General features: G+C 40.1%; 1 protein-coding gene across 2 annotated transcripts; it reads left to right on the top strand.

Moving 5' to 3' along the window:
- Positions 1–1,311: 1,311 nt before the first annotated feature.
- Positions 1,312–25,258, top strand: C1QTNF3 (C1q and tumor necrosis factor related protein 3). Of its 2 annotated transcripts, none has more exons than XM_011952577.1 (6): positions 1,312–2,315; positions 9,400–9,511; positions 11,734–11,888; positions 15,971–16,100; positions 20,687–20,786; positions 23,964–25,258. In XM_011952577.1, exons 1-6 carry the CDS (start codon positions 1,680–1,682, stop codon positions 24,121–24,123), a joined length of 1,293 nt encoding a protein of 430 aa, XP_011807967.1. In that variant the 5' UTR covers positions 1,312–1,679; the 3' UTR covers positions 24,124–25,258. The 2 variants fall into 2 exon arrangements, with proteins under 2 accessions (XP_011807967.1, XP_011807968.1); XM_011952578.1 differs by having other exon boundaries at positions 1,931–2,096.
- The last annotated feature ends 845 nt before the right edge of the window (positions 25,259–26,103 follow it).

The following is a 26,103-nucleotide window of genomic DNA, read 5'->3' as shown; positions in this document are numbered from 1 at the left end:
GAATTGGGTGACCTAGATTTCAGAGCCACTGCTTGCTTTGTGGTCTCCCTGTGACATTTTCTCTGGGCCTCCCTGATGAGGGAACATCCCCCACTGAGACACTGCTCTGGGCTTTCCTTCCCACAGCAAAAGCCCATCCACTTGCTCACCCTCCAAACACAGGCACCATCCTCTCCCCAGCTCCAGCTCCAGGTCTGGGAAGAAAATCCTCAGTTACTAAGAATAACAGTTTGATGCACTTCTCTTCCCAGGGACATCTACCTTTTAACGGTGGACATGATAGAACTCAAGGAAGCCTCCAGTGAGGAAGGTTTAGATGCTCAAGGGTAGACTTGTACCATGGAGATGGCTGAGTGTTTTATGCCCTACTAGGTGGGAACTGACTGCTCGGACCGAACATGACTTCCAAGGCCCCTGAACTGTGGCCTGGAGAGCTTTTAGTTCACAGAGTAACTCTCTCCCTCCGTCCCCAGCACCAAACCCTTTCCATGTATAAGTGTGGACTCTGGAAGCGGCTGTTCTGGTAGCTGCAGGAGGAGCCAGGCTAGATTTTGACAGTTCTGGTCACTTCTAGAGATGGCTGTTGGTTCTCAGGCCCTTGACTGAGCGATGGGGGCAGCTGTCAGCAGCTCTCTCTTCTCTCCCTTTTCCCCACCTGCTCTGACTCTTCATCAGCAGGCTGAGCTTCTCCAAGCCTCAGTTTCCCACAGTGCCGCGTCGCCCCCTTCTCATCAGATGCTTGCCACCCATGCTCTTTACGGTCCTGGGTCTCTCCAGCTTTCACGAGAGAAGGCCAGTGACATTTTCTTAAGCCAGTGAATGAGTAATATAAATAAAATCATATGTAAATAGAAGCAATTTTTGATGACAAAACTGTTTAAATTCTCTTAATTTATTATCCCGAAGCAATTAGGAATGTCCATTAGCTTTTTGGCTGAATTAATAAAAGTATAGCAACTAAAGCAAAGAACATGAGAATCCTCTAGATCTGGATATGCTGTGTTTGAAATAATGTGTTTGGTGCTTTCCACTTCTTCAAATTTGTTATTTATTTATTTTTTAAGTAGAGACAGGGTCTCGCTAAGTTGCCCAGGCTGGCCTCACATTTCTGGGCTCAAGGGATCTTCCTGTCTTGGGCTCTCAAGGTGCTGGGATTATAGGCATGAGCCGTTGTGCCTGGCGCCATTTCTATTTTAATCAAGAATATGTCAAAAGAAAGAGGAGACAGAGACAGCCTTCTCTTAACACAAAGCAGGGTGTTATATCTTCATCTGACAATAAGTGACTTGGTTAACTTTGATTTAATTTTGGCTTTTGGGAAGTCATGAGGAAAAGAAGTAAAGCTGAGGATAGCGAAATACCTTTGCTAAACCCGGAGGCACTGCACCTGAATCCTGCTCAGTGTTTTGTAGGCAACTAACTGCCTTCTGCCACTGGTTTCCGGAAGGGGAAATGAGTTATCTTAAGTGGGCCAAAGTGGGGAAATATTAACAGTACAACTAGAAAGCAAGAGCTGTCGTGAAAGCCCTGAATGGGTTCCCACTGCCATTTCAGACGAAACTGATGCAGTTAAGCCTGAATTTCCTGGCAAGCGCAAGGGTAGGTTTTTCCAAAAGGCTTTTTAGACTGCAAATACACAGCCTTTCCATGTCTAATCACAAAAGCCAACCGCTGGACACATGCTCTCTGTTCCCAGCTGGTTGTGTATGTTTTCTTCACACTTCAACAGAAACGTGCCAAGGTGTGACATTTATGAATTTCGCCAACTGGGAACTGTGCACACAAATCGTTCTTGCCTGTGCTGTGGGAAAATGATGAATGGGGGCTGTTCTGCCCGGGGAGGAGGGCTGCTGTCACTCTGGCATGCCTACAGCCTTATTTATTACACACCAAAGTATAAAACCACTCCGCCGCTGCAGCTCTCAGCTCCAGTCCTGGCATCTGCCCGAGGAGACCACGCTCCTGGAGCCCTGCTGTCTTCTCAGGGAGGCTCTGAGGTTCTATTGAGAATCATGCTTTGGAGGCAGCTCGTCTATTGGCAATTGCTGGCTTTGTTTTTCCTCCCTCTTTGCCTGTGTCAAGATGAATACATGGAGGTGAGCGGAAGAACTAATAAAGTGGTGGCAAGAATAGTGCAAAGCCACCAGCAGACTGGCCGTAGCGGCTCCAGGAGGGAGAAAGTGAGAGAGCGGAGCCATCCTAAAACTGGGACTGTGGATAATAACACTTCTACAGACCTAAAATCCCTGAGACCAGATGAGCTACCGCACCCCGAGGTAGATGACCTAGCGCAGATCACCCCATTCTGGGGCCAGGTACTCAGAATTCTCTTCTAAGGATATCTGTGAAAGCTTAATGAGTTCTGTTGCTGCTGTTGTTGTTGTTGTTGTTGTTCTTTTTTTGGCTAAGATTCTTAGAATCAGTGAATGCTTCTGAGAAGTTCGCTAAGCTGCTTGTGAATCTCTTTCTGGATCGCTCTCCGGTACAAGAGAGACTGTCGGTCTCTGTTAGAAAATCAGCAGAGGCGGCAATGATGTGATGGGATAGTGGTCGTAGCATCACCCCATCGGAAAGGGGAACCCGGCCAGTCAGCTTCCTGCTATGCTGGAACTTGATTTCTTTCTTGCTCTGTTGGTCCGGAAAGGAGTGTTGACTCATGCAGATCGATGGGTCACTGTAGACAATCATTTGTTGTTCTTAAGAGAATTGGGCTTTCTTAATCCCTTCCAGCAGGGAGAAGCTGCCCTTTGAGTTTGTCAAAAGCAATCAAAGTTTTTTTACTTTGATTTGTGAGTATACTGTCACATTTCATGGCAGTCTTGTTTATTTGATTTACAGCATTCTAAAATGTTAAGCTCTCTGTTCAGCCTGTGTTAAAAAGAATTAAAGAGTTAAATAAAAAATAAACTGTTTGAAATGCAAACCTTATAGCATGATTTGATGCCTGATAATCACAGAGGACTTGATCTATTTCTCAGGTTATAAATTCAGCTCTAAGGAAATATCTTTAAATCTTGGTAGTACAAGAGTGAGTTAAGATTTCAGTAGAGTGAATTGCAAATTGGTGAAACTCAGTGTAATTTAAAATATTAAGTACATGACGAGACATATTTTGAATTACCCTCTAGGCATGTAGTGTGCTGAAAACTGATGGAGGGAGCAAGAAGAGTTACTTTGAGTTATATGATATTTGAACACATAGGTTTTTACTATAAGATTTGATTACTTTAATGCATTAAATAGGACCTGAAGAATTTCACATAATTGAAATCTAAATCCTTCCTACCATAGATTCAGAAGTTTGAGTTGGTTGTTTGGTTATATGATCAGATCAAGATCATACACAGAATCAGTTGCAGATCTGAAACTAACCCAGAACTTTTAACTTGACCATGCAATGCAGCTGTCCAAACCATTCTGTGGGGGATGTATCTAGAGAAAATTGCTTCTTTAAGGAGCCATAGAAGAAATGATACTCTCTAAATATGATCCTATCTTTTGAAAGCCACTTTTAGAGATTGTCTGTGCATCTGACAATCTTTTGGCTGAAGGGTAATGATTAATACTGATTTGTGTGTGGGTTTTTGTTTGTTTTTGTTTTGTGGTGAAGATATTTTCACTTCTGTCCAAGACTTGATCTGGACTTTCCATTTCACAGATGGTATCCTTCCTGACCATGGCAGTGTGATTCCCCCAGAGAAAGCAGAAGGAAGTTAAAGGTTGTCTTTGGTCATTATGTCCTGACAACCGACAGCCAGCAGGCCACTGAAATGCAAATCACATTTCTCCTTCACTCTAGCTTCTAGGTTCCTGAAGTATTTTCAAACAAACCACCAACAGGAGATATTGAGGATATTTAGAGTTACTGATATTCTGGAATTTTTTAATACAACTCCTCTACCAATGGCTGTGGAGACCACAGATTGAATTTAGGATTGTGCTACGTTCTTCCTTCTTTCCCTACTTCCCCTGTCCCTCTTCTTTGATTATAATTCACTTTTCCTCTTATTCATTCAGTTCCCAAGCATTTCTTGTGTTTCTACTTTGTACCAAACTTTAAAAGGGGGGCCAGGGATATATAAAGATAAATTTGCCTGAGCTCCCATGTCCAAACAATCCTGAAGTGCTATGGTAGAGACACTTCAATTAATTAAATTAAGTTTAATTAAATGCCATATGTTAAATAAAGTCAGTACATAAAAGGCAATTGGGCAAAAGCGTCAAAGTACTGATAGTCTTTGAGTTGGATCTTAAAAGATGAGATTAAAAGAATGACTATCCAAAGCAGATTTTAAAAAAAAAAAAAGCGCTGCAACAGAGACTGGAAAGCCTGTGAGGAGTTGGCTATGGCTGAAGCTCCTGGGTTAGGGATGCAGGGATGGGGATTGGTGGGGACAGGATGTTACACGATTTTAGTGCCAAGAAGGATTCTGCTAGCTGGTTTAGGAGCTTAGATTTTGCTTTGCTAGCTAGGTTTTGTTTGTTCATAGCAGGACAGTGAGGTAATCAGATATATGATCTGGAAAGATGCTCTGGCTGTGGGTTCATGGTGGAGTACAATGGCCAGAGATCTGGAGTGGGCAGACCTGGGCTCTCTTTTCCTGGTATTTTCTTCTCTGCAGCCTCTTTGTCATTCACTTTTATCAATCTCCCCTCCTTCTCCTGGATACCCATTTCTCCCTCTTCCCAATTCCCTTCCTCTTCTTTCTTTTCCCTTTTTTTGGGGCAGGAGGTTTAAAAAAAGGAGCTATGACTCTCCTTCCTAGAAGTCACTTACTAGTAGTAGAGCTCAATTCTGCATCATTACCCCTAGGCCTCCATCTACAAATTGATGGAGCATGTCTTAGAGAGAAACTCTTTCTCCCATGCTGCAGATTTACATGCCTTCTGCATACAAATTTGACCTGCTTTTGGGAAAGGGGATGATAAACTTAAGGAGATCATAAATAGTAACTACCTACATGTAATTTTCCCTTACCTAGGAGAAAACTTCTGAATTAACACATCCTATCCAACTTGTTCTAAAAGCTCCAGCGAAAGACTCACAAGCATTGTTCCATTCGACTGAACTTTGAAAGACAAGGCCAGAGGAAGGAACCTGTAATGCAATGTTGCTGAAGGGTTCTCACGAGGTGCCCGATTAGTAGCAGCAACCAGAAGTCTCTCACAGTTCTGGTGGCAGCTCTGTGCAATTAAAGCGCCCTCAAATAGCCTGATCTTGCACTTCCAATCCTAGTTGACTTTAGCATTGAGCAACCTCATCTCCTGCAGCTGAATTCTTATGCCTAGATACTAGACTTTAAAAACAAAATGTTTCTAAATTATTATTTGAAGCTTTGGAAAATACTTTAGTATCTTTGCATTGTAGAGCTGGAAAAAAATGCAAGACGATTGTAGGGAAAAAGTGGGAAATCTCCTGTTTCATCCTCTGAAGATTCGCTGAAAATGAACTGTCCAAAGGCAGATCAATAGGAGAAAAACACATACAGATTTACTTAGTGTGCATAGCACACGGGAATCACATGGGGATGATTTCCCAATAGCCCAATGCAGTATGTATGCTTACACACCCTTCCATGTAGGGTAGCGGGGAGTTGGGGAATGTAGAAGTAAATTACAAATTTCCTCTGAGACCTGGGGGAGGTGTTGTTACCAGCAGTGAATCCATGTGGGTCTGCAGCAACCTGAATTCTTGGCTCCTCAATTCCATTGAGGGTCATAGGGCAGAAGGAGAGACCAAGGCAAGTTTTAGAGCAGGAATGAAAGTTTATTAAAAAGCTTTAGAGCAGGAACAACAGGAAGGCAGGTATACTTGGAAGAGGGCCAAATGGGCAACTTGAGAGACAAGTGCACGGTTTGACCTTTTGACTTGGGGGTTTTACGTTGGCATACTCATGGGGTCTTGCATTACTTCTGCCTTGATTCTTCCCTTGGAGTGGGTTGTCCACATGTGCAGTGGCCTGCCAGCACTTACTTGGGAGGTGAGCATGCACAGTGTGTTTACTGGAGTTGTAAGCATGCTCACTTGAGGTATTCTTCCCTTACCAGCCAAATGCTCCTAGGAAGTCATTTGCCACTTAAACTCTGCCATTTTGCCTCTTGATGCACATGCTTGAGCCCACTTGCCCAACTCCTGAGATCTTATTGGGAAGCTGCTGATAACCAGTTTCAGGTTTTTTCTATCTTTACGAAGACTGCCTTTCCCTGGCACTGGCTGCAACCAGTTATTATTTTAGAGAGAGTTAAAAGCCACTTGATTATCACCTGATGATCACCTGACATTCCTGGTCAGGTAGAGCCCTCCCCTACCCTGCTCATGTCTGAGTAGCTACCTACTGTAACAGTGTCAAGAAGGGAAGGGAGAGAAATTTACTGTGAACAGAGGTTGTCTTAAAGCTTCCCAGATTATGGCTCCAGCTGCCCTCAGGAAATAGAAAAAAAGCCTGTCTGAGCCTTGTGATGACTCCCAGTATCTTCGCTTCTCCAGTGGTTGATCTTTCCTGGCTATTTGATGAGATTCCTAAGGAGGGGGTCTTAAGACAATTGCATTTCTTTTGGAAAGACACTTCCTTAGTCAAATAAAGAAATTCCAGACAGAGTCCCTCCCGGCACTTCTGGAAAGAGGATCAGAGACTGGGAGGCAGGGAAAGGTCAGAGAGAGACCTTGGATCTGAGGCTTCTTTCTTTCTTTTCTCTTCTTTTTTTTTTAATAAGAGATTTGCCACAAGCCAGTTTTCCCTGTGATAGCTCTTCCAACACCTCTTTATTAAAACGCTAAAGGTCAGAAGGATCATGAGGCCCCTCTCTTATGATCTGCATTCGTACTGAAAATCAAGATCAAGCAAGCTTTTGTCCTCCTCTGCAGAGCCTTCCGTCCTCCCTGTGCTCACCTTATCTTCATGGCTTATTTCTGAAGCCTTTCGTTTCCAAACCACTCAACACGTTGAAGCATGTATTTTGAAGAGTCATTTTCTGTGCACCAACACTACCTCATCCAATCCTCCAATTTAATAGCCAAAAACAAAAAAAACAAAAAAGATATCTGGAGAACAGTGACTTCTCTAAGGTCACGCAGCACCATGATGGAAATTCTAGTTTCAGTCCAGTGGGTGTTTCAACATTCCTAAGCATTTCAGTATTTCCATTCCATTCCTACATCAATGGTTCCACTTGAGGATTTTCCCTCCTTCTCCTCCCTTTTCCATCCTTAAAATTCATCATTGGCAGAGCCCTGGATTTTCTGAGGTTTAAAAGGCTAAATTTCACATTAGCAAAACCATAACAGGAAATATGGAATCCTTCCTTCTCAGATTACAGTTTTGGATTAGAAAGTGGGGCGTGCCTGGTGTCTTTGACTTTCCAAGGGTCCTGAAATCCCTCAGATAAAATCACTAATGAAATCCCTCACCTCAAACCAATGGCTTTAGTTGATTTTTTTCTTCCCCTACCAATTTGACAGAAGGTTTTCATACACTCTAGTTCTTGTCCAGGTTTCAGCCTGATAGACTGAAGACAAGACTAGGAGTTAGCTCTAAGTTACAGCTCTTGATCAGCAAGACTTGGGTTCTGAGCTGTTGCAGGAGAATGCTTGTGCTACAGATACTGTTCGGTGTTTTCCCTGAATAGCTTTGTGGAAAATTTTAGGAAAAAGTGGTGAGAGAGTGAGAACAAAATCCAAACCCATTTTTAGAAAGAAAAGAAAGTAAGGTCTAAATGTTTAACTGTGTGAAGTTTTGACCCAGTTTTCTGCTTAAATTTTTAGTGATAAATGCAACTTGAATTTTAAATTCTTTTTTCCTCCCTCTGTGTCTCCTTTTCCTTTCTCTTCTTCCCTGTCCTCCTTTTTCCCTCCTTTACTTCATTTTTTTCATGAATCTCTTAGCAACAACATGCTGTTTCCAAAAGACCATTGAATTATAATTGATGTCTAGGAACATTTCCACAAGTATTTTGTATGACATAATTAAAAGGCAAGTTGCCAATTTAGATGAGAGTTCAAATTTCATAAGCAACTTTAACTTTTCTGCCAATCAACTTCCACTAAGTCTTTAGCTCTTAGACAGCATATATTTTAGAAATTTATCTTTGTGTAAATAAGCATTTCACTTGGCATCATACTTGAGCATATTTAGTACCCATTAAATGCTTATAAAATATTGGTTCAAAGAGTGGGATAATCATTTCACAGTTTTTTTTTTTTTTTTTGGGACTGAGTCTTGCTCTTGTCATCCGGGTTGGAGTACAATGGTGCTGTCCCAGCTCACTGCAACCTCTGCCTCCTGGGTTCAAGTGATTCTCCTGCCTCAGCCTCTCAAGTAGCTGGGATTACAGGCATGCACCACCATGCCTGGCTAATTTTTGCATTTTTAGTAGAGGTGGGGTTTCACCATGTTGGCCAGGCTAGTCTCCAACTCCTAACCTCAGGTGATCCACCTGCCTCGGCCTCCAAAAGTGCTGGGATTACAGGTGTGAGCCACCATGCCTGGCCTAATCATTTCACATTTTAAAGTGGAATGTGTGAAATAGAAATCATGTTAAATAGTTGATTTACTGATAAAGTTAAAGTTGTTTCAAGATGTAGATAATTAATAAACATGTATTGGACTTATAGTTAATAGCAATGTGTTATATTCTTGAAAATTGTTGAGAGTAGATTTTAAGTGCTCTCTCTACAAAAACAGTGTATGAGACAATGTATATGTTAATTAGTTCAATTTAGTATTTTACACTGTGTACTTAGTTTACAACAACATGTTATACATGATAAATATACATATAATTTCTAGTTGTCAGTTAAACAAATAAATAAATGTATTGGACTAAAGAATACTTTATTTCCTTCGTTTTCTAAGACAATTTAAGTGTGCTATGGCTGTTTGAAAAACTAGTGTTACTATTCAGAATTTCCAGGAAATCTTAATCTAGCTCTTAACTTACTATCATGGATATAGTAAGCATTTAAAAACAGTGTTTGAAGTGGATAATTCTTGTAATTTGAGGACCATCTACTCAATTTAGCTACATCTGGGGCTATGGCAGTTGGAAAAGAGAAAAGGCTTTCAAGTCCACTTCTGAAGGAGTTTCTTCCTTTGCTGTTACAGTAGCAGCAGGAAGGCACTTTCCAGAAATAGGACCCAACTTCCCACTTCCACCCACACAGCTTTTCAAAGAGCATCTTCCTCTATTGACTTTCTTGTTGCCTTTTCCTTTGATCATCAACTGACCTTAACTATTCCCTGACCCTTTGCCGTTGATATCTCCACCGCATCCCATCTCTTCTGATCTTGCTGTGATTGATTGGAGTTAAGCTTGCCTAAGGGTCAAGGTCAGTGAAAATTTAGAAATCCTAATTGCTCACAAGTACCTTTTGTTCTGAAGCTTCTCTTTCTGTCTTTTTAGTCTCCACAAACCGGAGGACTACCCCCAGACTGCAGTAAGTGTTGTCATGGAGACTACAGCTTTCGAGGCTACCAAGGTCCCCCTGGGCCACCAGGCCCTCCTGGCATTCCAGGTAAGGATGAGCAAGACACGCTGTCAATCTAATTGCAGCCTGAGCTAAAGTAGGAGCAAAGGGCAAACCTAAATAATTTGGGATCACTTCGGTGTGATCCAAAGGATCCACTAGACTCATGGCACCCTGGAGTACCATGTTCATAGGCTGGGAGGATCCTCACCAGCATTGAGTCTGAAATGATCAGGTCATAGTCTTCTTTCCAGTATATCTGCCACAGCGTGCTTTATGAAGGGCAGAGTAGAGCCAAAAGCTTACTGGTCTGGGCTACAGCCATCTCAACGCCAGTCACTGAGCTGTGCATCCTTCTGTGTGACTCTAGGTCCAGCTAAGTGCTTCTTCCTCCAGTCTCAGGGTCTCTCCATGTTCAGTCATCTCTCAGTTGACTCTCATACCACTCTTGGCCTCATGGAAACATTTTTAGGCTCCAGCACCATGCAGTGGCATGGGGAATGCTCTGGAGCTACGTCAGACCCCACTTGGCCAACAGTTCAGCCATCTGTACTATACCAGTGCTGCCAGGCACAGGGGAGTGCCACGGGCCTGCTGGTACCTGGGTTAGTCCAGGAAAGGGTAGCCCAGATCCCCTCAATTTGGGGCTCTCAAGCCTATCTTGGGTTTTATTGTCTTCATCCTCAGGTTAATCCCTAGGGTAGGACCTCATCTCAGGGTCTGGCCAAAGTCCACTGGCTCTTCTGTGACTTACTCTCATTGATGTTAATATTGATCAAATGTGGTTCAATTTTTTTTCTACTTTTGAGTAGCTTCTTGCACAAAAACAAATTTACAGCAAGAAAATCTTATGTTAAACTTTAAACTACATTTACTGGCTTGGAATCTATGTCATTGGCCATCAAGGACAGCAGCCAGCAGGTGCAATGATGTAGGCTAGGGACTATTTTGACCCTTGTAAAATCTTCTCAGGTCTTAACTCTTCTGAGGTTACACATAAGGCTGGCCTTGGTTACATGTTTTCTAACCAGGAAATGGCTTTGTCACTGAACACATTAATTTGTAAACACAGTCAAAATTCATGCATATGTTAATTAGCTCAATTTAGTATTGAGCATTTGGAAGGGTTGTAAGCCTGGTATGATAACCGACCAAGGGTAGCATGCAAAATAAACAGCAAAAACCCTGAACTTTAGCAAATATTAAAAATAAAGAAGAGGTGTAGAAATTGTCTCTTGGTGGCAAAAGGAAAAGTTAAAATTATTTTCCAACTCTTGCTTTCAAAATCATTACTGTAATTTGTTTAATGAATGAGTTCACCTTTTCCTCAGTTGTAAAAGTGATATGTGTTTTTTGTAGAAAACTTCAAAGAGACAGAAAAATATACAGAATGACATGAAAATTACTCATGTTCCACATTTAGAAAGAATCTCTGTGAATATTTTTCTGTAACTTATTCTTGTCTTTTTTTCCCTATGGATATAATACATAAATACATCTTTTTCCAAACAAAGAGAGTATCATGTTATCTCTATTTACTCATCACTTTTTTTTTTTTTCCTGAAACAAGGTCTGGCTCTTTTGTCCAGGTTGGAGTGAAGTGGCATGATCCAGGCTCCCTGTAGCCTTGGCCTCTTACGCTCAAGAGGTCATCCTGCCTCAGCCTCCCAAAGACCTGGGACTACAGGTGCGCACCACTACACCTGGCTAATTTTTTAATTTCTATTTTTGTAAAGATGGGATCTCGCCATATAGCTCAAGCTTGTCTCAAACTCTAGGGCTCAGGTGATCCTCCCACCATGGCTTCCCAGAGTGTTGAGGTTACAGGTGTGAGCCACGGTACCTGGCCACTTATAACTTTAAAATCTAAAAATATCATGACTATCACTATATCATTAAATGTTTTTCTTCAGCCTTCTTTTTTATGACTATGTAACATAGTTTCTAGAATACATCATGCCCTCCTAATATTGGTGATTATATAGGTGGTTTCCAGCCTTGGCTATTTTAAATGATAATGTCATAATTAGAATTCTACACAATTTTTCCTCTAAGCCTTGCTTCAAAGGATGAACAGGCTTTGGAGCTTTAGGGTATCTAAGGCTTCTTTCAGAGCCTGGTGCCCTATTTAGATGATAATATCCCTTGGTTATAGTTGGGATTGTTTCGAATGGGCCCCTTTCATAATTGAGTTTGGACAGTTTGTCTAGAAATGGATGGTAAGTATGAGCGACTGGGTTTTCTCATGTGATGATATCTGGTTGTTTAAGGAAACCATGGAAACAATGGCAACAATGGAGCCACCGGCCATGAAGGAGCCAAAGGTGAGAAGGGCGACAAAGGTGACCTGGGGCCTCGAGGGGAGCGGGGGCAGCATGGCCCCAAAGGAGAGAAGGGCTACCCAGGGATTCCACCAGAACTTCAGGTAAACCATCCTCAGTACATCTCCTGGTGACTTTCCAACCTCCCTGACCACAAGGGGCCAGGAATCAGGATGTTCGAGTGCTTCCTCAAGTCTTCCCCAATCCTGAGTAAATCTGAGTCTCAGTTTGTTCTTCTACATCACAGGATGTTTGCGTAAGGCCCATGCTGTCCAAAAGGAGGACTTTGATATTATTCTTAGGGAGGAGAGACATTTATGAAGAGTAAAATCTAAGACCTACATAGGACCAAATCCAAGGGAACCCTGAATATAAATGAATCTCCTATTTTCTGAAATGAGATGTTTTTTAAGAATGTAATAAGATGTAATAAGGGTTTGGGCCAACTCAAATATATAAACATTTAAATATATAAATGGAATGGTGAAATGTCTGGTTACAATATTTTATTTATTAATGTTGTTATATTTACATATACTAATGCATACATAAATATTGATATATATTGTTTTCTCTCAACTCAGATTTTGTGGTATAATTTGTATTTATTTATTTATTGAAACAGAGTCTTTCTCTGTTGCCCAGGCTGGAGTGCAGTGGCACTATCTCGGCACACTGCAACCTCTGCCTCGTGGCTTTGAGCAATTCCCTGCCTCAGCCTCCCTAGTAGCTGGAATTACAGGCATGTGTCACCACACCTGGCTAATTTTTGTATTTCTAATAGAGACAGGTTTTTGCATGTTGGCCAGGCTGGTCTCAAATTCCTGGCCTGAAGTGATCTGCCTGCCGCCGCCTCCCAAAAAAGTTCTGGGATTACAGGCTTGAGCCACCATGCTTGACCTTGCGATATAAATTTTACTTGAGTTTTTCTTGTCAGAATCTTCTTTATCAATGGAAGATTTCAGTTTCGAGTCATCCACTCAGTGTTCCAGACCAGATTACATTCATTTCAGCATAAAGTTTAAAAAATCAATTTATGAGGTTAAAAGTGTACATTTTATCCCAAGCTCATGTACCCATCTATTCTTTATCTCTTTTTTAAATGACCATTAAAGTTCTTATTGCCAACAACATCTTAAACTTGTAAACGTGAGGTTAGGTCACAAGAAAAATTACTAATGTTGGGTTATTTCTGGAAGGTGAAGGAGGGCTAATATTTTGAAATGGATCCCCTCCAGGGTACTGCTATCAGCATTGAAAACTAGCATTTTTAAAAAATTAAAAAATTAAGTTTCTTTCTGGCTAGTGTCTTCCCAAAAAAAGTAACTTGTGGATAAAAATAAAGTAACTGAGATAAAATCCTGCAACATGAGAGATTTTTGAAGAACTACACTATAAAGCAATTCTTGCCTGAAAGATCAGTTGGGGGAAACTGTCTTTTATTTGTGCGTGTATGGTGGTTGTTTGACCCTGTATAAGTTCCATCATTTTTCTGGGCCTTGGTTTTTCAAGTTTAAAATAACTTAAATAGTTAGTGTGTTACTCTCACTGCTTTCTGTGGGTTTTGCAACTTTTAAATGAATACTGTTTTTGTTTTGTTTTGTGTGTGTGTGCACAGGCTGGAGGGCAGTGGTGTGATCTTGGCGCACTGCAGCCTCCACCAGGGTTCAAGCGATTCTCTTGCCTCAGCCTCTGGAGTAGCTGGGATTACAGGTGCGCAACACCATGCCCGGCTAATTTTTTTGTATTTTTAGTAGAGACAGCATTTCGCTATGTTGGCCAGGCTGATCTCGAACTCCTGGCCTCCAGTGATCCGCCTGCCTCAGCCTCCCAAAGTGCTGGGATTACAGGTGTGAGCCACTGTGCCTAGCCAAATGCTGTTTAATAATTTCAGCAACCTGGAATCCATGTGCCAGTATAAATTTACAAACAAAAAAGTTTGCCACTCAGCCAGGTTAAGGTATTTAATAAGACAGAAGATAAACATCTCAAAGCTAGACACTCTAACCCGGAACCTGTGAATGGTAAACCATGGAGAAGGGGCCCTAGAGTAGCCAGTTTGATAGAGAACATTCTGGGCAATTATTAAATTTGCCCCATCAGCTGTTTTACCCTAAAATCACAGTACAATCATTTGGGTCTTAGGCAGATTGTGAAGGAGGGAACTTCACATTCTTTGAAGGTCCCAGCAAGTTAAAGAATTTATTAATCTAACTTACACTCAGTTTGAATGATTCATTTGGATGAAGGATTGACTTTGACTTTCACAACTCATTCTTCAATGGTGATTTTAAGCAAAAGCTTTTCTTTTTTAAAAAAAACTTTTATTTTAAATTCAGGGGTCCATGTGCAGGTTTTTTACATAGGTAAACTTGTGTCGTGGGGATTTATTGTACAGATTATTTTATCACCAGGTATTAAGCCTAGTACCCATTGGTTATTTTCCTGATCCTCTCCGTCCTCCCACCTTCCATCTTCCCACAGGCCCCAGTGTGTGTTGTTCCCCTCTATATGTCCACGTATTCTTATCATTTAGCTCGCACATATACATGAGAATATGCGGTGTTTGATTTCCTCTTCCTGCATTAGTTTGCTAAGGATAGTGGCCTCCCACTCCATCCATGCTCCTGCAAGGGACATGATCTCATTGTTTTTCATGGCTGCATAGTATTCCATGGTGTATATGTACCACATTTTCTTTATCCAGTCTATCATCAATGGGAATTTAAATTGATTCCATGTCTTTGCTATTGTGAATAGTGACAAAAGCTTTTCTTGACAGGTGTAATTGTCTCAAGGCTTTTTAAATTATTGTTAACATTTTGTATTTTGAGCTTCAACCCTGTCTTTGGACATTAGTAGCATAGAGATGGTAACAATAGTAGTAGCGGTGCCAGGAGGAGGAAGAGTAGTGCCCCACTCTCCACTTAAGGGATATAGAAATTTGAGGCTCAATTACTCAATGACTTGCCAAGTGACAGAATTAAGAGAGATGGGCCTTAATCTCATATCTTTGGGCCCAAGTAGACAGCTTTATTCCCAAACTCATAGAGCATCTTGGTTGCCAATATGAGCTGGTTTCTCAAGTTAATTCTCTTCGCTGATCTTTTACCGATTGAGCAGAGGCTTTCAAAGTCCCTTAAAAGATTACACATAAAGTATTTGTAACCATTCCCAGAAATGGGTGTTGACCATTAAATGACTTCTCAGATTCTCCTATCTCTAAACTTTGCAGTTCCAATATGACATTTTTTCATCCAAAATCATGCCAAAAAATTTTTGCTGTTCTAATATTCAAAAAGATTGCTAATTTTAGTAAACCATTTTTCTATATTTTAGATAACTGCAAACACTCCATTTTACCTTTTAAAGGTTATTCATGTAATATCTTTTCATTGTTAAAAAAATTAGAAAACTTATGGGCCGAAAATAATAAAACATGCCCAGAAATGATTACTATTAACATACAGTTACATAACTTTTCAGATTTATGCATACTTATATACATGTTACTTTTAAATATGATGGGAACATATATATACATATTATTACTTTATTTCATGAATGCACATTTAGATCACCATCAAGAATTCTCAAAGTGTATTCAAAGAATTAATTTCATTAGAAATTAATAGGCTGGGCACCATGGCTCCCACTTGTAATCCTAGCACTTTGGGAGGCCGGGGAATGTGGATCTCTTGAGCCTAGGAGTTTGAGACCAGCCGTGGCAACATAGTGAGAACTTATCTATATAAAGAAAAACAATAAATTAATAGGTATCTTTTGGGGAAAAAGTAATGCAGGGTTACCAAAATTCAAATGTTTGGCTATAGGGTTTCTCACATCCTTGAATTTGCTAATGTGCATTTCACGGCTATAAGTGGAAAATTTCATCTAAATTTTTCTGATATTATTTGATAACAGAATTTTAATATTTCAAAAATCACTTGAAAGACAAATAATCTTTGAAACCTATGTTCAGAACTGTTGATAGACATTGTCAGTCTAATGGCTGCATAGCATTCAAATGTTAGGAATTACCGTAATTTATTTCTTTCTTTCTCCACAGACTGATGTTTATTCCCCATCTTGCTATTATGTATAATGTTCAACAAACTAATCTGCATAAAAACTTGACTTGTTTAAGATAAATTGCCTATTTATTGACCAATAATTCTTTCCTTAGATTGCATTCATGGCTTCTCTGGCAACACACTTCAGCAATCAGAACAGTGGGATTATCTTCAGCAGTGTTGAGACCAACATTGGAAACTTCTTTGATGTCATGACTGGTAGATTTGGGGCCCCAGTATCAGGTGAGATGGAAACATTGGATGAAGATTGAGTTAATCAATGTAATAATAAAGACAATTAAGGAAGGAAGGAAAGAAGAGAGGGAGGGATGGAGAAAGGGAGGGCGGAAAAGAAGGACGAAGGGAGTAGGAAATAAAGGAAGACATTAAGGTAGTTATTTTTTTCTGATTCAAGTTAAACCAAACAGCTCATATAGATTTCTATTGGATTTCAAAGTAAGTGAATTAGAATCTGAAAACACAAAAATAGTTTTTAAAATATGGCCATAATCATTAATATTATTAACTCTGATCTAGACTGAGCTAAATAATTCTTAAGAGGACATAGTTACCTCAGGCTCTAAAAGTCCTTAAAACATAATGCTCAGTTTAAATGTGTCATAATTGTTTCCTCCCCTTGCCACCACCTCAAGGAGTGCCTGATCCTATTTTTTTAATTAAAAGAAGTTGAGCAGGTAATACATTTACTTATTTAAAAAGTTAAAAGAGTTTGCTTATGCAAATGAATACAAATATATCTTCTCACATTTCTATATAAAAGCTAAGACAGTCTACATTCTGATTGTGTTTTGCTTTTTAAAAAAACTAACAATATATTTTAGAAATCTTTTCACATCATTACTTCATCTTCTTTCTTGTAGCTGGATGCACCAAAGTATATTTAATGATTCCCTTATTGCTGGACATTTAGGTTGTTTCCAGTTTGGTTTTTTTTGGTGGTGGTGGTGGTTGTTTTTTTTTCTTTTCTAGGCAGGGTCTCACTCTGTCGCCCAGCCTGGAGTACAGTGGTGCCATCTCGGCCCAGTGTAACCTCTGCCACCTCTGCCTCCCAAGCTTAAGCGATCCTCCCCACTCAGCCTCCTGAGTAGCTAGAACTACAGACCCAGGCCACCACACCTGGTTAATTTTTGTAGTTTTAGTAGAGACTACCGTGTTTTACCATGTTGGCCAGGCTGGTCTGAAATTCCTGACCTGAAGTGATCCGCCTGCCTCAGCTTCCCAAAGTGCTGGAATTACAGGTATGAGCCACCATGCCGGCAAGAATATACTACTTTGTAATTGATCACTTACAGGTGTATCTGTAGGCTAAAGTTTTAGGAATGTTATCAGTATAAACATATCCATAATTTTTATCAATTTTGCCAAATTGCTCCCTGTAAGGGTTGTACCAATATACTTAAATTGTTAAGATATGAAAGCACTTATTTCTTGATAGCCTTATCAACAAAATGTGCTTTCAAGTTTCTGGACAGTCGATAAATAGAAAATCCCATTTTGCAAACTTTCTACTTTGAATTAATTTTAGACTTATAGGAGAGTTATAAAAATATTATACAAAGTTCTCATATTTTCTTTAACCATCTTCCCCTAGTATTAACGTTTTAAATAACCAAAGTGCAATTACTAAAATAAAGAAATTAATCTAGGTATGATACTATGACTAAATTATGGACTTTATTCAGGTCTCACCAGGTTTTTCTGATGCCCCCAGCTTTTAATTCCTTTTATTGTCTGGCCATTTCTACCATGGGTTCGCACCTTTTGTTCTATAATGTTCTTTCATAGAGGTATTTGCTTTATTAGTATAAATTCATGGCTACATTTTTCATCTACTACCTGACAACATTTTTTCTTGGAGAGTATTGTTAATACATTAGGGTCATTTTTGCTTTTCTTTTCTACTTTAAAAAACTAACTGATGATTGAATGAGTTGGATTTTCCTAGACCAGCTATATGCTCTAGTTTCATGGTGAAGAAAGGACCAGGGCAGTTTTTAGACTGGATAACTCAAAGCCTCCCTCCCCTGCTGCCAGGGGACTAACTGATTCTTTTAAGTACGGCCCTGATGTGTGTTTTCCTTGGTCACACTTCCACTGCCTCTCCAGACTGCACTGCACTGGGTCCATGAAAGCTTCTGAAGCCAGTCTTATACTTCCTGCTTCCCTCGCCTTCAGGAGTCCTTTTTTTTTTTTCTTTCTTTCTTTCTTTCTTTCTTTCTTTCTTTCTTTCTTTCTTTCTTTCTTTCTTTCTTTCTTTCTTTCTTTCTCTTTCTTTCTTTCTTTCTTTCTTTCTCTTTCTTTTTTTTAAAATTTATTTTATTTTATTTATGTATTTATTTTTTGGTGGCAAATTTTGAGATTGGCCACTGCAGATCCTCTTTCCACATCCTACACCGTATCTAGCAACCATCACCCCAAACACAGCCTTTGCTTCCGCTCAGCCCTGTTCACAGGAGCTTGTTTTCAGCATTGCACTTCCACATGGCCCTCACTATCAGAGAGTGCATTTCTCCTGGCACTGTGTGACACCTGCTGTCACCTGGCCTCCTCAGAGCCCAGCCCAACCTTGTGTTATCTCCAGGTGACTCTGTCCACCCTCAGGGGCATTTGGCAGGACTTACAGGTATTTTTGAAGTTCATTGATTTTCTTCCAGTCTCTTGGTGTTGCAGAATGTGGATGCTTATTTGGTTTTTGTTTTTCAGTTCTTTTCATTTCTCTATATGATATCCAGAATTAAAAGGAAGAAACTTCTGATGGAGGCAGTGGCCCTGTCAGATGTTCACAAATGCTTTTAATTGCACCTTGATTTATTTCTCTTCTCAACTTAAGTCAGAAGTGAACTGAGATATGATATGATAGAAGCAATCTTTCATCACACCTTAATGTCATGAAAATCATCTTTAAATGTTCTTACGTGATTTTCTGCTCTGAAGGTTTATGTCGTAATTTTCTTATAACTATTCTGTTAAATGCTGTCTGTGCCACAGATTATATTAGTGCTTAGAAATACCTAGTCCATGTTTCCATGGAATTAAGTGGCTTTATAATTGAAGTCTAAGTAAGAATTTAGTTTTTTAGAGCTCTCTTGCCAGACGTTCAGCTTCTAGCGATACCACTGTCATTTGACTCTCACAGTTTTCTGTTTCAGTCTCCATTTTTGCAATAGATTACAAAAAGACCATTTTATCCTTTCCAGCTTTGGGAGTGAAGAGACAGAGAAGGCTGGTTTTTGAAATTACAGCAACACAAAGACCTCCAAACTGTAGTACAAGTGTGTCTCCTCTGGTTTCAGTAGCTTCCCTTGCAGGAAAGCCACATGTGGGTATAATACATACTAACTTCGGTATTTCCAACTCCAGGCATTTCATTTATTCACCATCTGGTGTTTTAGTCTACTCTTTCTAACATGTTTTTGCAATCTATTTTTAGCAGTCATCATGATTTTGTAAGAAAAACTAATATATTTTCCTGTCATTTTGATTTCAGCTTTATCTCCTTGAGGTATTGAAAATTATGTATGTGTATGTGTCTAATATGAAATTTTGTAAAATGTGAAAAACTAAACACATATAAACTATTTTTCTTGAGGCTTTTAATTTTTATCTGCCTTTACTTTTCATCTGCGGGCCAATCTCTAGGCATATGAATAGGCATGATAAACTTTTAGGCCATTTCCTTTGTTCCCAGAACATTGAGTATGCATTCCCGGCACTAGAAAAAGCATCATCATACTTCTTCATTTAATTTGACTTAGAATCAGGTGAATTGACACGGCACCCTTACAACTTTCATCTTACTTGATTGCACCTTTGAGAAAGAGATAGAACTATCTTTTATTAAAGCTATTTCTGGGTTACTGTCTTGAAAGGCCATTTGTTTAAAATGTAACATGGAAATCAGTAAGAGCTTGATGACTTATGTTCATTCACCTTTCCAAAATGCACACCAAAATCCCAGATCATTTAGAGTTTGAAAAATTTTCCTTTTGTTTTGTCTGTGTGGTATTGGATTCTTCTTAATCATTCAGTAAAAGTATCCTGTGTGCTCGCATTTACAGTATATTAGGTCATATTATATTGCTTTCAATTAGGAGCCCTAGGCTCTTATTAAATAACTCAAATCTTCAAAAATATATGTTGGTCTTTTTCAAATGAAGAGGATACAGACTTTTAGTGACAAGGTCCTGTCGCTGAGTCTAAGTTGGGTCTTTCTGATTATTGTATATAATTTCACCAACATAAAAGGAATAGCATAAGAAATTACCAGAACCATTTCTTTATAACTCATAAACATTTATTCTGTGCTCCAGGATTTCCTTATCTTTGGCTAACCCCTTTAGTGAGTATAATCATCTGTTGTATTGTTATAGTTGCTCATTTTCTTAAGCCACGGAGCATCGTTGTTCAACCACAAACCTCTCTGTACCTTGGTAACATGAGTTCTGTGGTAGATGCGGATGATAGCTAACCTACGCCTAGGAACAACACCTACTTTGCCCTGAGCACTTTGTCAGGGCACAGGGTGGTGAGATACAGCTAAAATGAGGTAGGCTCCTTCCCTTAAAGACTTTCAAGTCTTATTCAGGATACACAGTGTATACATTGAGAAAGTCTCAAAACACTTGAAAGCACTTGGAAGGGGAATAGATAAAGGGACATTCCTGCAGATTAAGGCCAAGGAGAAACACCATACTACAAAGAGTATCAATAAAAGACATGAGAAGGCATTTGTCAAATCTCCAGGTATCTCCAGGTCCTCAATGTATAATATGTTAATATCAACATGGATAAATACCTGCTTTTTTCAGGTGTGTATTTCTTCACCTTCAGCATGATGAAGCATGAAGATGTTGAGGAAGTGTATGTGTACCTTATGCACAATGGCAATACAGTCTTCAGCATGTACAGGTGAGTGGTCTTTTCTATCACGGGCCTCATCCATGCTGCCATTGTTTGTTCAAGGAACACCTAATGACAGGGAAGTGTATAGGAGTCAATAGAGCCTGACATGACCCCTGTCCTCAATACGAGCCCTCATGCACCAATGTGGCCACATTATCATCATTATTGTTTGGGAAGAAATAAATCTGATGAACTTGAGCATCAGCAGGTTGATAAGGGGCCTTGCATTTATTACTAACAGCACTCCCCATAACCAATCATTTGGATTATTTTTATAAATCATTATTTTTCTCCTCTCTCTCTGCCCCTTTTTCTGCTTTCCCATTCTCCCACACCCTCTGATGTTAGCTTGGAATGTGGCAGAGAGGCAGAGAGCCAATACCTTTCTTACAATTAAATGGGCCATGAGTTATCTATGAAATATTTTGTGGCTGTTAGCATTTCCCTGTTATTTTTGATGATGTGTGATAATTGCTGTGTTTACTTCTGGAGCCTAACCTGAGTGGGAAGATGTATTTGAAATGCCAAAAGATAGAAAGATGAGTCAGGGTAGGTGAAATTGTTGCAACTAAGAGATCCAGTAGCTCTAACATGCTAGAAGTTGATTTTTCTTGACCAGTCCAGGGAAGAGTTTCAGGTTGGGAAAAAATAAGGGGTTGTAGGAGGGGTGCGGGTTGGGAATGGGTTTATTCTTCCTGTTTTGTGAGGAAGCCAGGCTGATGAAAGCAGCGCTGCTATCTATAAAACTGACTTTGAGCCTGGTGCTGTGGCTCACGCCTGTAATCCCAGCACTTTGAGGGGCCAAGATGGGCAGATCACAAGGTCAGGTGATCGAGACCATCATGGCTAACACGGTGAAACCCTGTCCCTACTAAAAAAAAAAAAAATACAAAAAATTAGCCGAGCGTGGTGGTGGGCGCCTGTAGTCCCAGCTACTCAGGAGGCTGAGGCAGGAGAATGGCGTGAACCCAGGAGGTGGAGCTTGCAGTGAGCTGAGATGGCACCACTGCACTCCAGCCTGGGCAACAGAGCAAGACTCCATCTCAAAAACAACAACAACAACAAAAACAAACAAACAACAACAACAAAAACTGACTTTGAAATTCTCTCTGGTCATTGTCATTGCCAGAGCCAGAAGGAAAAAAGCTTCCCGTTGCAAGCTTGTGGAAATGTTTATGGATCAGGAATTCTGTTCAGAGAGTTTAGTCACATTGTTTTCCACCCAATGAATGCAAGGGTGACATGGAATTGTAGCGCCAATGGAAGAAAGGAAAGGGGATTCTGGTAAACAGCTAGCCTTCTCTGCCCTCTGGCTTCCAAATATCTGCTGAACTCTTCTTCCTACACTTAGAATACATGTCTCCCCATCTCTCTGACCCTATGGGAGACAGCCTGTAAAGCACAAATAACGCATTCAGCTCAAAGCCCTGAGTTAGTCAATGAGCAGTTCTTTTCATCAAATTGGTTTGTTGGCTGTTTTTCTCTTTGGCTCCTGATTCTGTCCTCTAGGAGGGTCTTCTCTGTCTGCTTTTCTCTGTAGCACATCTGAAAGGTGAGCAGGCCCTCCTCAGGGCTCTCTCATAGCCCACTTCCTGCTGGTGCGAATTTGAAGGCTGAGTCAAACATCCCAAGTCTCCTGAGTCCAGTTTTGGGTCTCTGGTAAACCCATTTCCTCAGAAACTTACTTAGCAGGCTTTTACTCTATTTTTTATTCTATTTACTCTATTTACTTAGCTGGCTTTTACTTCATTTGTTAAATAGATTAAGTCAAGTCAGTTACATATGTTACTAAACCACACTCCATGTACTTTTCTTGACAGTTTTCAGCCTGCTATTCGGTGTCTTCGTGCCTTTCTCTCAATTTAATGGAACTACCCTGAGGCCTTCTAAAGCAATAGATTTGGGTAGAGAGGCAATATTTTTAATTCATCAGATTGTGCCACAGCTGTGTCTATCTGACTGAATGAGTAGTCTTTTATTTTTCTTCTTTTTAATTTTACTTTAAGTTCCGGGATACGTGTGCATAATGTGCAGATTTGTTACATAGGTGTACATGTGCCATAGTGGTTTGCTGCACCTATGAACTCATCATCTAGGTTTTAAACCCTGCATGCATTAGGTATTTCTCCTAATGCTCTCCCTCCACTTTGCTCTCCCTCCCCTTTCCCCCAACCTGCCACAGGCCCTGGTGTGTGATGTTCCTCTCCCTGTGTCCATGTGTTCTCATTATTCAACTCCCACTTATGAGTGAGAATATGTAGTGTTTGGTTTTCTGTTCCTGTGTGTGTTAGTTTGCTGAGAATGATGACTTCCAGCTTCATGCATGTCCCTACAAAGGACATGAACTCTTTCTTTTTCATGGCTGCTGAATGAGCAGTCTTAAGGAGAAAACATCAACTTTATCACTGCTCTTCCAGGTATAAAAACACCTGGCTTTTTTAACCTTGTTAGGCCCCAACCATATAGACACTATTTTCTTCTTCTTCTTCAAACAAGTTAGTTTTTGCCTAAGCTCATCTTTTGTAGCAACATCTTTCTAAAAGCAGCAGAGTATTTTGGCTTTTTCCAATTACTTCCCTTTCTTAGCCTACAGGCATTAGATCTATCTTCCAAGTTAACATGTTTGCCCAAATGTTTTTGCACAGTGTAACATGGATCTTCTGCTTTCCCAGACCATGATATTTGTTTCCCCATTGCTCCTTGCCTGACCATGAGCCAGTGCGAGCCTATTTGTGTTTGCATTATGGAGCAGTCTCCTTTTGTACCAAATTCTAGCTAGTTAGGGGAAGCTAAATTGCTGGAACAAAAACCCAGTGGAATAGCTCAAACATATTATAACTTTCTTTCCTTCTCATGAAACAGTCCAGGGTTGTTCTGGGTTGGAGCAGGGAAGAGAGAGAGCTGTTTTCCACACAGTCTCCAAGAACCCAGTACTCAACATATGGCTTCTAAGACCATTCTGGTCATTGTCATGAACATTCCAGACAGTCATAAGAAGGAGCAGGGAGGGGTTTTGTGGGAGTGTTACTAGCCAGCCTTAGGTCATTTCTGCTCACAGGCTGTTTAGAGAACTTAGCCACAGGATTATACCTGTGGGAAGGGGAAAAGGGGAGCACAGACTTTGGTGAAGGGCTGGTTGTTCATGGCAAAGACTAAGTACTTTGATCCTCTTTTTCTTTCCAGCTATGAAACGAAGGGCAAATCAGATACATCCAGCAACCATGCTGTGCTGAAGCTGGCCAAAGGGGATGAGGTTTGGCTGCGAATGGGCAATGGCGCTCTCCATGGGGACCACCAACGCTTCTCCACCTTTGCAGGATTCCTGCTCTTTGAAACTAAGTAAATATATGACTAGAATAGCTCCACTTTGGGGAAGACTTGTAGCTGAGCTGATATTGTTATGATCTGATAAACATTAAAGTTAGGGTTTTACATGCTGTATTCAAAAAGTTATTGGTTGCAATGCTATTCATGCTACAGGTACACCAATAATGTTGGACAACTCAGGGGCTCAGAAGAATCAACCACAAAGTAGTCTTCTCAGATGACCTTGACTAATACACTCAGCATCTTTATCACTCTTTCCTTGGCACCTAAAAGAGGATTCTCCTCTGAAGCAGGTTGGAAATATTTTTTTTTCTATCAGAGAAGTCATTTGCAAAGAATTTTGGCTGCTCTAATTTTAATTTAATACCAATTTTCAGGAACCCCTGAAGTTTTAAGTTCATCATTCTTTATAACATTTGAGAGAATAAGATGCAGTGATATGACAGGGCTGGGGCAAGAACAGGGACACTAGCTGCCTTATTAGCTAATTTAGTGCCCTCTGTGTTCAGCTAAGCCTTTGTTCCTTTCCTTTTGATTCACAAATATGTTAAAACTCTGAATTCACATACAATACTATTTTAAAGTCAATAGATTTTAGCTTCAATGTGCTTGACCAGTAATGTTTTTGTAATTTTGTCTATGTTCCCCCACATCACCCCCAACTTCGAATGTGGGGTCAGGAGGTTGAGGTTTTCTATTAACAAATGTCATAAATATTTCATAGAGGTACAGTACCAATAGATATTCAAATGTTGCATGTTGATCAGAGGGATTTTATATCTGAAGAACACACACTGCTAATAAATACCTTAGAGAAAAATTTTGACTTGGCTTTAGATAAAACTATGGCAAGAAAAATGTAATGAGCAATATATGGAAATAAACACACCTTTGTTAAAGATACTTTCTAAACTTGTTTTTAATAAAGTTTAATAGCCATACAATTGTAAATCACTATGGTTAACACAAAGTGAAAATATTTTCATGCAGGTGATGTGAACAGCCACATGAATAGGTGACTTGGGCACACAGCAGGGTCACCTGACTCCAGAAAACTTCGCTTTTCGGTTATTCCATTGTTATAATTTCAACGCTCTAAGACATTGATGTTTTGAGGACTCACTAATAAACTCAGAATTTCTCTGAGGAAAGAGGTTTTTTTATCACATACCTGAAGTCTTTGTAATGTTCATGCTTAAATTCTAAGTTTTCACCTTAGTGACACACAAGGTTTGACTGCAGGCAACAAGTTCCAGGTGTGTGGGAAATTGATTTACAACAGAGATGGGAAAAGGTGCAGATAATTTCCAATGCCTTCACAATTTATCTATGACCAGAATTATACTTGGAAGATTAATTTCACAAGTGTCCCAAAACTGAGATGCTAAAAAGGAAACAGTAGGTAGGTGTCTGCAAATTCTAAATTTTTTTTTTTTTTTTTTTCTTTTTTGGAGACAGTTTCACTCTGCTGCCCAGACTGGAGTGCAGTGGCACGATTTCAGCTCACTGCAGCCTCCGCCTCCTGGGTTCAAGTGACTCTCCTACCTCAGTCTCCTGAGTAGCTGGGACTACAGGCACCCACCACTAGGACCAGCTAATTTTTTATATTTTTAATGGAGAGATGGGGTTTCACCATGTTGACCAGGCTGGTCTGCAACTCCTGACCTCAGGTGATCTGCCTGCCTCTGTCTTCCAAAGTGCTGGAATTACAGGCGTGAACCACCGCGCCTGGTGGCAAATTCTAAATCTTAAAGCAACTCTGCAAACAAAGCACATGAGTTTCTGCTTGCTTCAGGGATGCAATACGGTGCAGAACTGTCTCACATAATGATCAGCTTTGATAATTTTCCAGGGTAGAAAACATTATATTTGACCCTTGGACAACAAAGAGATTATACTGAAGGAATTTTATTGAGTGTATCATGAATAAAAGCTGAAGTCAAAATTAAAATGTAAAAAAAAGAATTCAGAGGATGGAATATGCAAATGTAAACTC

Source organism: Colobus angolensis, unplaced genomic scaffold (assembly GCF_000951035.1).
Source record: "Colobus angolensis palliatus isolate OR3802 unplaced genomic scaffold, Cang.pa_1.0 Scaffold341, whole genome shotgun sequence".
Taxonomy (NCBI): Eukaryota; Metazoa; Chordata; class Mammalia; order Primates; family Cercopithecidae; genus Colobus; species Colobus angolensis.
The sequence above is the reverse complement of the archived record's forward strand: the minus strand, read 5'-3'. Positions and strand labels throughout refer to the sequence as shown.

Bases quoted from the DNA above. Each gene is read 5' to 3' on its own strand.
- C1QTNF3 (XM_011952577.1), top strand. From the start codon at position 1,680: ATGCTCTCTGTTCCCAGCTGGTTGTGTATGTTTTCTTCACACTTCAAC. The intron at 9,512-11,733 runs GTAAGGATGAGC...TGGTTGTTTAAG, and splicing joins AGGCCCTCCTGGCATTCCAG to GAAACCATGGAAACAATGGC. The intron at 16,101-20,686 runs GTGAGATGGAAA...TGCTTTTTTCAG, and splicing joins ATTTGGGGCCCCAGTATCAG to GTGTGTATTTCTTCACCTTC.